Below are 11,705 nucleotides of genomic sequence, written 5' to 3' on the forward strand. Positions count from 1 at the left end.
TCTCTGCTCTAACACCAAGATGTTCTCCGATCAGACAGAGTATTGTAGAGCTGGGAAGACTGAATCCTGGCCTCCGCTTCTATTACAATTACAACTTCATTTGGATAAATCTTACCTGCCACCAGTGTCTTTAAAAGAATGTATTCCATAGAGGTGACAGGACAAAGCAAAGCAGACTCCAGCACACGCAGTGCTGTGCCATCAAAAGATTTCAGGAGCTCTGGGTTATCTTCCGTCACTGTCTGTAAACAATACGCTATAAGACAAGAACCAACAATTAGAAACCTGTGAATTGTTTAAGATAATCGACAACTGTATAACTCAGACAAAAATCTGCATTTTTACAACTTTTAGACACTTCAACTTCAACAGGTATAGAAGCTTCACTTCCAGGATGATACATGCAAAAAAGGCCTCAGTGCTAGAGATCTCCCTCCATCTCTCTTCTTTAATTTCTAATTCTTTTTCTTCTTCCTTCCAGGCCCCCCCGCCTCCTGAAAACAGGGTTTCTCTGTGTAGCCCAGGCTGTCCTGGAACTCAATCTGTAAACAATGATAGCCTAGGACTCAGAGATCCACCTGCCTCTGCAGTACTGGAATTAAAGGTGTGTGTCACCATCACCAGCTAAATTTTTCACTCTTTATAAAATTATACTTTCATAAACTATAACTTAAATTTAAGTAGTGATTGTAGCAATGTACCTACAGTTTATCCTCAATCTGTACACTTATCATAGGTCAGTAGCAAGAAGTTTATGACCAAGTACTAGTTCATGTACCACATGCTTAATAGTTCTGTTGCCAAGAAAAAAGCTGACCCATACATTAGTGTTATTTAAGAAAAGTAGCTGAGTGTGGTAGTACATTGCCTTTAACACAGTACTCTCTTGCTTGTTTGTAAGATTTATTTATTTATTTTATGTACATGAGTACACCGTCACTTTCCTCAGACATACCAGAAAAAGGCATTGGATCCCATTACAGATGGTTGTGAACCAACATGTAGTTGCTGGGAATTGAACTCAGGGCCTCTGGAAGAGCAATCAGTGCTCTTAACTGCTGAGCCATCTCTCCAGCCCCACAGTAGTACTCTTTAATCCCAGCATTTAGAGGGATATCTGTGAGTTTGAGGTTAGCTTGGTTTACATAGTTCCAGGACAGCTAGGGCTACCATAGAAAGAATCTGTCTCAAAAAGCCAAAAAAACCCAAACAAACAACAACAACAACAACAACAAAAACCCAAAACCAAACTAAACCAAACCAAACCAAAAAAACAAAACCCCAACCAAAATAAAACAAAACCAAGATAATAGATTACAACATTCATTCTAGAAATTAACTGAAAACATAAAAAACAACTGAGGTGCTGATCAGTGGTGACACACACCTTTCATCCCAGCACTCAGGAGAAGTAGGTAGATCTCCATGAGTTCAAGGCCAGCCTGGTCAGCATGGCCTACTTATTGAGGACAGCCAAGGTTACACAAAGAAACCCTGTATCAAAAAACCAAACCAAATGATCAAATCAGGACAAAGTTTGTGGTATACAGCTTCAATCTGGAGTGACTGACAGGTGAATCCCTGAGTTCTAGGCCAGCCTGCTCTATAGACTGAGTTCCAGGATAGCCAGGGCTGCCCAGAGAAATCCTGTCTCAAAAACAAAAAACAGGGCTGGTGAGATGGCTCAGTGGGTAAGAGCACCCGACTGCTCTTCCGAAGGTCCTGAGTTCAAATCCCAGCAACCACATGGTGGCTCACAACCATCCATAACGAGATCTGACTCCCTCTTCTGGAGTGTCTGAAGACAGCTACCATGTACTTACACATAATCAATAAATAAATCTTTAAAAAAAAAAAAAAGAAAAAGAACTGAGTCAATAACATTTAAAAAAAAACTCAAAAACAAACAAAACACACACACAAAATTAAACAAAACAAAACAATAGCCCAAAACAAAACTGAGATCACACAAAAGGTTTTGACAAAAAAGACCTCTGAAGTACAAAAAGGAATATAAAGCAAAATTAGTTTCCTTTGAGATAGTTTTCCAAAAATTTTGGTTCTGAAATTCCAAATGAGATTGTATCTATCCAAATAAATCAAAACATGGTAGTGGGGCTGGAGAAATGACTTAGCAGTTAAAAGTACTTACTGTTCTTACAAAGGACCTGGGTTTCTTTTCCTTACACATTATCATTTGTAACTCTAGTTTTAGGAGATCCAACTCTCTCTTCTAACCTCCAAGGGCAACAGGCACGCATATGTGCACACACACTCATACATATAAACTAAGTAAACCTAAAATAAAAAATGCAACCCATACAGCTATGCTACACATCAATACATATATTTACTTCTAAATGTACTGTGTTACTAGGGACTAACACTCGTCACTTTAGCAGAAGAGAAAATGAAGGGCTGGGGTGATGGCTCCATGACTGAGTGCTTGCCCAGCATGAGCAAGGCTCTTGGATGGACCCTCAGTACAATACAGCAAACACCAACCTCAGCAGCCAAACACCAACAAAAGCCAAGATAACTTATGAATGCTACTGTAAACATAATTTCAAAAAATTATTCTGGACAGAACAGAACTCTATGAGTTCACCGTATTATACGTGAGCCTTGCTTTAGTAGTTTTCTTCAGAGATCAGAGAAAGTGATATAAAAACTAAAGTTTGGCATAAAGGCTTGGGAAATATGGGTTTTTGTTTCTTAGTAAATAAAGATGAAAACTTCAAGAATAAAGGCTTATTATAAGAAATAAGACAGTAAGCCAGTCAGTGTCGGCATACGCCTTTAATCCCAGCACTCGGGAGGGAGAGGTAGGTGGATTTCTGAGTTCGAGGCCAGCCTGGTCTACAAAGTGAGTTTCAGGACAGCCAGAGCTACACAGGGAAACCCTGTCTCGAAAAACAAAACAAAACAAAAAAGGTTAGCCTGGTTTATATATACTGTAAGTTCCAGAACAGCCAGAGTTAAGCAGTAAGATCCTGTCTCAAAAACAAAAAACAAAACAAAACAAAACAAACCTTGCAGAATTATATAAGTAAAGTACTAGCCACAGATTTAAAGAAATTCCAAACAAACCGAAGTTCCCCGGACATTTACATGTAGTACCAGTCAGGCTGTTAGCAGACACACTGCGCCCACCCATGGCAATGCAGGAATAGCAAACGAGCACTTTCTTCACTTACCTACGGAGACAGCCAGGTCAATACTGGTGGGGAACCTGCGTAAGTACTGTAACACGATTTCCAAACACCCTTCCTTGTTGAATATAGACACCGCTCTGCCACTGCATTCACTACAGTGAAGGGGAAAATAAGTTTTACTATTCATATTTTAACATTAAGAAATCAACCTCAAAAATCAATGAAAAAAATAATTATGCTTTATAAAACCAAAGATCAGCAGTCAAAATACCCACTCGTATTTGTTGTACATGACAAGCTATCAGGGCTTCATTCCCTTCACACTGGATCTCTCAGTCCATCTCTCCATACAGAAGGTTAGAGCTGTGTGAAACCTCAGACACAATCTCTCACCCAGCTTCCCATTTTACAGACTTGAGAGAAGCCAAGCCCCTCCCAGGGAAGGCCATCGGTCTGCAGCCCCGTATCCTGGGTGTGGCGACACCCTGCCCAGGCCTCGGTTCCTTGTGTATATAGACTTCTTTTTCCACTACCACTTGATAATAATAATGCATTCAAATAAGGACAAAGGCCTCTATCTCATGAAAAGCAACATTTTTAATTGAAAAAAAAAACCACATTTTATGTACTCCTAGACTGCAATTATAATTTCAACAAGAATTTTCAATCTTTAGAGAAAGTACTCTGCTAAGTATTAATTATGATATCACAGAAATTCCTTAAACAAAGTTATCAACATTACTAATAAACATATACACTAAATACAGGTTAAAAGAATGACGTTTCCTCATGTTTCCAGAATATAATCTCAATGTAAACATACACATAATATACTAACAGAGATAACAGGTGACTCATGCAATCAAAAATATTATTTCCTGTTAGCTATCTCTTTAGTTATTTCAGCACTAAACTACAGCCAGAACACAAAGCATTCCTCAGTAAAGAGTGAAACAATGTAAAGAGTGAAACAAAATTCTCAGAGTGACGATAACTGGAGGTGGTAAAGACTGGACTCAGAGGACTCAGGACAGTAAGGTTACTTTGGAGATAGAAATATCAGGCCAGTGGTTCTCAACCTGTGCATCATGACCCCTTCAGGGGTCACATGTCAGCTATCCTGCATATCAGATATTTACACAATGATTCATAACAGCAGCAAAATTACAGTTATAAAATAGTAGCAGAACAATTTTATGGTTCTGGGTCACACAACATGAGGAACTGTATTAAAGGGTCACAGCATTAGGAAGATCGAGAATCACTGTATTAGGCTCTCTTCAAAGAAAATATTGTTAAAACTCCCAGTTCAAGCCACATGTGGTAGGCCACACCTGTAAGCCCAGGACGTGGGAGATAAAAACAGGAGAGAGGAATTCAAGGCCATGCTTTGCTCCATGGCAAGCCCTAGGCTAACCCGGCCTACTCCTGTCTCACAAAATAAAATAAAAATAAAAGCTGGAAAGATGGCTCAGCAGCCAAGACTAAGTGTTGTTTCTGTAAAGACCCAAGTTTGATTGCCAGCACCATCATCAGATGGTTCACAGCCAACTCCAGGTCTCTGCCCTGGAAGGGCCCAGCACTCATATGTATGTACCCACACACATATATGTAATTTAAAGAATATATTAAAGATTCAAGTTCAGCCAGGCGTGGTGGTGCACCCCTTTAATCCTAGCACTCAGGAGGCAGAGGCAGGCAGATTTCTGAGTTCAAAGCCAGCCTGTTCTACAGAGTGAGTTCCAGGACAGCCAGGGTTATATAGAGAAACCCTGTCTCAAAAAACTAAAAAACCAATCAATCAATCAATCAATCAATAAATAAAATTTCAAGCTCAGTGATCTTCTAGCGACTGGAGAAAAAGCACAGTGGTAAACATGTTTAAGTGCTTAGCAGCCATGAGGCCCAGGGCTCCAAACAACAAAATTATAGAAAGTAAAAGATTTATGGTGCACAGAAAAACACCAATCAATTGCTCATGTGCCATTTCTTATAGCCAGTTTGCAATCCCAGGAGTCAGAAGGCCAAGGACAGAGGAACATGAGTTCAAGATCAGCCAAAATTACACAGTGAGATCCTGGGGGTAAAAGGGAGGCAGGGAGAGAAGGAAGGAAGGAAGGAACAAACAAAAAAAGAGAAAGAAAAGCCAAAAAGAAAAGGGGAAAAAGCCATTTTCTCAAATCTTTGCCAGTATTACTGGTTTAAGATGAAATTATAAACAGACTCAGACTGGTATGTAGGCAGCTTTTCAAGATCTACCTCAATCTTAAAGTCTAAGAAACACTGCTTTCAGGTCACTATTTTAATTGTTCCCAACTGAATATAAGAAACGATAACACTGCTATAATTATGGGCATAAAACCAAGCTTAAAAAGTGCTTCTAAGCTTTGTTTCTATCTACTTTCATTCCCAGCTGTGGTCCACTCTAACCTAACCAGTGCCAGCGACGGGGAAGAGAAGTGGCCTTGTTCCTATTCATTCCCAGAGAGTTCCTCTTGGGAATCTACTTCCCGTTCAAACAGTCACTATTAGAGCAGGGGACAAAAACATCGCCAATGTTTGTGGTCCCTTTTCATTCCAGATACCAAAGCAGGTGTACACTATGCTGATGAGGATGAATCTCAAGTCACCAGATTGTCCATCTACTAAAGTAGCAAGCATCTGTGGGCGGACCCCACAGTTTAACAGAGAGCACCGCAGGCTGGGCAGAGACACAACAGGAGGCTGATCTCAGGAAGCACTTACCACACATTCCACAGCACATTCACAGCCTCATTGGCTATGCTCTCTACGGGATTTCTCTTATCGGCTTTCTCCTGTGGAGACATCTCATTTGAATCCAGTCCAGAGAGACACTGCAACCAAACATCATAATTAGCACCCAGGTACAAAAGAATAATTAAGCAAAAAAGCTAGTGATAGTAAAGAATTATAACCTCAAAAACACCAGAAATGATAGGGGTTAGTTAATAATTACATCAAATGGTTATAGGTACAGTCCTCTGAATGGTCCATCCCTTGGGCATGGAGAGATGACTCAGTGGTTAAGAGCACTCTGTCTGTCCAGAGGAAAGTTTTGCACTGCTCTTGCAAGAGACCTAGGCGAAGTTTTCAGTATCCACATCAATTGGTACACAACCATTTGTAACTACAGCTCCAAGCAATCTGATACCCTCTGAAGGCACCTGCACACACACACACAGCATTCACTCACACAGACATACATAAATAAAAACAGAATAAAAACTTAAAAGAGGCCCCTGAAGACACAGCTGAGTGTATGGTAAAGCTGGGCTCTAGCTGCAGACATTCTAGCCTCCAACTGGCACCCCGACCTCTGTGCAAGACTGTTTCCTAGCAAAGAACAGGGCACTCTCTAAAAGGTCTTCTGAGTCTTAGACGTCTTATGGGGAGAATGCTCTCTTCAAGGAAGGAACTGGGTGTCCCCATGGCACAGCCACCTGCAGTGCAGCAGCACTGCTCGCAAGGGAGCACTGACCAATGTCTCATAGCATCATTGTAAAACGGACAAAAGGCATGGCAGATTGAAAGGAATACAAGAGTCCAGTGTCCTTAGCCAATGAGCTACATCATGTAACATGAATGTACATGTAACACGTAACAATGAGTCTAACATAATCTTTGTAAGTTCATAATGTCTGTCCTTGGGCCCATCAGCACAGTATGATCTGGTATAAGAATACCTGCCTTGGATTTGGATACAGATGGGTGGTCCTAAAGCACCTGCCTGGTGGGAGGCACAAAGATCTGAGTTCCATTTCCATCACCACAAAAAAGAAAGGGAAAAGAGACTTGTCCCCATAGGACCACTGTGAAGATTAAAGGGGTAAGTGTGCATATCTTTAGAAAGGGCTCTTCTAATCATAAAGGTGGCAGAGACACAAATAATAGAGATTGGTATTACTGAAGCCTTTGTACCGAATTTCCAGGGGAAAAAAAATTGTCACAGGGTATTTAAAGGGACACATAAGTCAATACCAAAGTACTGAAAAATAAAAAACAAACAGACAAAAAACCCTCCTAAACCTGTCTCCTAAAAACCACACAGAAGTCATCGCTCAGGCTATGTTAAATGCTACATACCTCTCTCAGTAGTGCCACCAGGGGTGTCATGATGTCCTTTGCCACCATGTCATCACAAACGTCAAAACCTCCACAAGCACTGAGATTTCTACATAAGAAATGTAAACATGTTTTACTTTCAAGTCACATCTCACAAAATGCTACTAAGTCTTGTATGTCTAGCCACAGTTAAGGTTATCCACAGGGAAAAAAAAACTGTATTTGTCATATATGCTGGAGAGCAAGCCTACAGATTTTCAACTGTCCTGTTCCTCAGCACATCAAATAACTCTTTCATTGTCTTACATTGTTGTGTTGCTTTCAAGAGGCAACATGACCAGGGCAAACCTTATAAAGGAAGCATTTATTAGAGGCTTGTTTATAGTCTCAGAGCCTTAGTTCACTGTCATGGTGGAGCATGGTGACATGCATGGCACTGGAGCAGTAGTTGAGAGCTGTATCTTGATCTTAGACAGAGATGTTGGGCCTGGTGTGGGCTTTCTGAAACCTCAAATCCCACCCTCAGTGACATACTTCCTCTAACAAACCCACACATACTCCAACAAGGCCACACCTCCTATTCTTTCTCAAATAGGAGAACTCAATACTGACGAAGCGGTTAAATACATAAGCCTATGAGGGACGTTCTTATTCAAACCATCATACCCCTAAAGTAGTCTCTGTAATTACTACTAGTTGTATTTATACATATAGTCATTATTTGGTTAATAATAATAAATATATTATTAACACTAATCTTAATAGACTTAAGATTTGTTTATTTATCTGGTTGGTTGGTTGATTTTTCAAGACAGGGCTTCTATGTATAACAGCCCTGGTTGTCCTGGAACTCACTAAGTAGTTCAAGGTGGCCTTGAACAGGCCTCGTGCAGTGGCTGGCACACAGGCGCTCCATCCAATATTTACTAGACTGAAACAATACACACAGGCAAATCTGTAAGAGCACAAATACTAACTTTCTGTCCTCTCTACAGTTCATTAGAGTGGCTTTTGCTTTTTGGCTTTTTTGAGATAGGGTTTCTCTGGGTGGCCCTGGATGTCCTGGAACTCACTCTGTAGACCAGGCTGGCCTCAAACTCAGAGATCTGCCTGCCTCTGCCTCCCTAGTGCGGGAATTAAAGGTCTGTGCCACCATGCTAGAAGGTCTAAATTTTACTGAAATTCAGCCCAGTCTTTTTGACAGTTTCCAGACACCTTCTCAGTGGAGCGCCTGCAAAGAGATCTTACATGCTGAAATGTCAGCTGTACTTGGAGCTCAGACTGAAAGACTTTATCCTATCAGGGACCCTATGGTGGGTTTTGAGATGGGGTAAATATGCATGAGGTTTGATGGTTGGTGAAGCTGCCAGGTGGATACAAAAAAATGTGTGTGTGGGCCCCGGGGTCCTTCGGTGCATGAATTCACATCTCCATCCACTGCAAACCTGAGCTAACTGGCATGTTATTCTTTCTCCAGAAGTAGAGAATGCATCGGGCGAGGGTGTCCCTGGTTTGTTTGCTCGCAGGGACACTGCCTCGGGCCCTCTCGGACTCACCTTAGAGCTCCGGCCGCCGTCTCCCTTACCGCCAGACTCGAGTCCAGCAGCAGCGGCCCGAGCCGGCGCACAGCATCCCGACGGGCTAAGTCTGGCAGTGCGGGCCGCTGCTGCACAAGCCGGGCCAGTCCCGCGCAGGCGCACTCGCGGACCTCGGCGCTGGGGTGCTGGAGCTGCGGGAACCGAGACGTCAGAGTCGCGTAGTGAGCACGCGCGCTGCAGCACCTTGCTCCCGGCCCCCCGGCCGCCCGCCGCCCGAGCCTGGCCAAGCCCTCATCCCACCTTCTCCAGAAGCTCCGCCGCGGGGCCATCGTCCTCCTCGTCCCCAGTCCCGTTCGCCGCGGCCGCCGCCTCGGCCTGACAGCTCTCGATAGGGGAGAACTGAGGTCGCTTGAAGCGCTTCGTCCGACTCTTACCCATGGCGACGGAGGCTGCGGTGACAGACCAGAAGAGGACGACTGCAGCAGCCGTCGATGGGCCCGCCGGGCCCGTGGCGACTTCCAGGCTCCGACGTTACTTGGCGTCTCCCCTCAGCGGGTCCGATGTGACGGCCTGAGCACACATGGAAAAGCAGCACGCCTGCGCAGAAGGCGGGAGCAGGGACTGCGCGTGCGTGTAATGTGATGTGGGCGGGGCCATCCCTGACAGTGGGTGGAGCCCTGGGTTTCCCTGGGAATGTTAACACACCCACCTCATTTCCATCCTACAAATGTAAGGCTTCTACAGAAATTCAACTATAGGAAAGGCAAGTTCAGCCGGCCAGATGGTGGTGGCTCTTGACTTTAATCCCAGTACTTTCTTTACCATTCTTAGGAGCCATTCCTCAGCCACCCATAGGTAATAGTTTTAGAAGAAGCCTAGTGACTTTCAGCCAGTCATTTCATTGTGCTAGGGATTGAGACAACATAAAAAAAGTTTCTCATAAAATATTTGTCTAATAATTTTTTTAAAAATGTGTGGAATATGTGTAGGCACACGTGCTGCCTCATTCGGGTGGAGAACAGAGGACTCCTCTGAGGAATTGGTTCTTTCCATCAACCTTTACAACAGTTCCAGGAATCAAACTTTGATTTTCAGGTTTGCATGGCAAATGCCTTTACTTGCCCAGTCATTTCATCCTTTTTTTTTTTTTTTTCGAGACAGGGTTTCTCTGTGTAGCCGTGGCTGTCCTGGCACTCACTTTGTAGACCAGGCTGGCCTCGAACTCAGAAATCCGCCTGCCTCTGCCTCCCGAGTGCTGGGACTAAAGGCGTGCGCCACCACGCCCGGCCTTTTTTTTTTTTTTTTTTTTTTAAGGTTACTATTTTTTCAAACATCTGTTTGTAATATAGCCTTCCTAAAAGAGACTCTAAAGTATATTTTCTAAAAGTTTTTGGTGGAGTCCTGTAGTTGTAAAAGCCACTTGAGAGTTTGACATCATGGCATTCTGCTTCATGCTACCAGCACGTTCTCTATAAACCAGGGAGCCTCCTCCATCTTCCTGGAGCTCTACTTGGACTAGTGTTAGGCCTGGGCAGCAGGAGAGCTTAAGGCTAGTGTTCCTTGAACTGATCATTTGGTTATCAGCTGGGGCATATTCTCAGATCTACTTAAAATTCCTTTTGTTATAGGTAGGGATGTATTCTGGAAATGGGAGATATTTAAAAATGCCCCATTTATGGGGCCTGGTTTAGTGTCCTCATTCTCCTGCTGTCCCAGCAGACACATCACCATGGGCCCTTCATGTATTTTGTGTGGCAGTATCTCTGAATTGTCCCTAACTGTCATCAATGTGTGCAGGAATGAGCCTCAGCAAATGAGTGATTGCCTAGCAAGTGCCCTGTGTCCCAGTGCCAGAGTTTCCAAAGTGTGCAAACAGAAAATCTACCCCTATATGCTGTCCCTGCTAGCCTGGGAGCTCCGTGCAGGAAAGGTGCATTCGAGTCTGTATTAGCAGTGTGCAATAAGGCTCTAGAGCATCTGCTCCTTCAACCTGCTACTGCCCTGTCTCACACTGCTCTACACTGTGATTATGTAGTCATCTGAAAAACTAAGCCAGATTCACCAAGATCATATGAAAAAGGAGACGCTTCTCTATTCACAGACTTTAAAGTTTGTGAAACATCAAAGGAGTGAGAACCATTTTGATTGTTTCAAAAAAGAAACTTACTTCTGAAAGGGAAGTTGTGTTGTGTCTTCAGAACAGTCTGGGATTAGCCCGTTGCTCTCACTGTCACTTACCTCCCACTTTGCTGATTATGTAAATGCTGCCAGCTCTGAAAAGTTGCTCTCAAATGGTCTGCTGCCCAGTCCACTCCACACGATTCATTCACCCTTGAGCAAGTCTATCTGCTCGCTCAAGTCAAAGCGCTTACTTGCTATGCCTTAGGGACTGCTCGAGGAGCTAGAAATAATAGCTATAGCCTGGTCCTGGCACCGTGGGTTTATGGAGCATTGAAGCTCTAGGCTGCCGCTGACAAAGTCACTGTAGATGTGCACGTTTGATACTTATACTGACTGGAGGCAGAGGCAGGAGGATCTCTGTGAGTTCAAGGCCAGCCTGGTCTACAGACTGAGCTCTAGGACAGCCAGGGCTGCAGAGTGAGACCCAGTCATGAAAAAACAAAGCAAGCAAACAAACAAACCAAAAGGATAATTATCCTGAGGCTGGAGAGATGGCTCAGCACTGGCTACTCTTGCAGAGCACACAAGCCAAGTTTGCATGTATATCCAGTTATTTCTCTTCTAGGGGAGAAGAACCAGGTTCTAATCAGACACTCAAAGGAGTCCCAACCCTAAGGGCCTTAAATTTTTCTTTGGCTTTATACTCTTGGAGGAAATTCCCACTTCAAGTCTGTAAGAGCCATGTAACAAATGTAAAAAATGCTGTGTTTCTTGAGTAAAAGCCAATCACTATTAGACCATGAATAAG

At 43.3% G+C, this 11,705-nt stretch overlaps 1 protein-coding gene across 1 annotated transcript in view; it reads right to left on the reverse strand.

Moving 5' to 3' along the window:
* The window catches only part of Heatr3 (HEAT repeat containing 3), a 37,157-nt gene extending 27,774 nt beyond the window's left edge, over nucleotides 1–9,383 (reverse strand). Inside the window, exons 1-6 of the mRNA XM_021169711.1 lie at nucleotides 9,077–9,383; nucleotides 8,795–8,967; nucleotides 7,260–7,347; nucleotides 5,901–6,010; nucleotides 3,198–3,307; nucleotides 116–256 (exon numbers count right to left, since the gene is read on the reverse strand). Coding sequence (XP_021025370.1) covers nucleotides 116–256; nucleotides 3,198–3,307; nucleotides 5,901–6,010; nucleotides 7,260–7,347; nucleotides 8,795–8,967; nucleotides 9,077–9,214 — 760 coding nt within the window. The 5' untranslated portion in view covers nucleotides 9,215–9,383. The remainder of the gene's footprint in view (nucleotides 1–115; nucleotides 257–3,197; nucleotides 3,308–5,900; nucleotides 6,011–7,259; nucleotides 7,348–8,794; nucleotides 8,968–9,076) is intronic.
* Between the last annotated feature and the right edge of the window lie 2,322 nt (nucleotides 9,384–11,705).

This window comes from Mus caroli, unplaced genomic scaffold, assembly GCF_978045245.1.
Source record: "Mus caroli unplaced genomic scaffold, Mus_caroli_1 scaffold_10, whole genome shotgun sequence".
Lineage (NCBI taxonomy): Eukaryota > Metazoa > Chordata > Mammalia > Rodentia > Muridae > Mus > Mus caroli.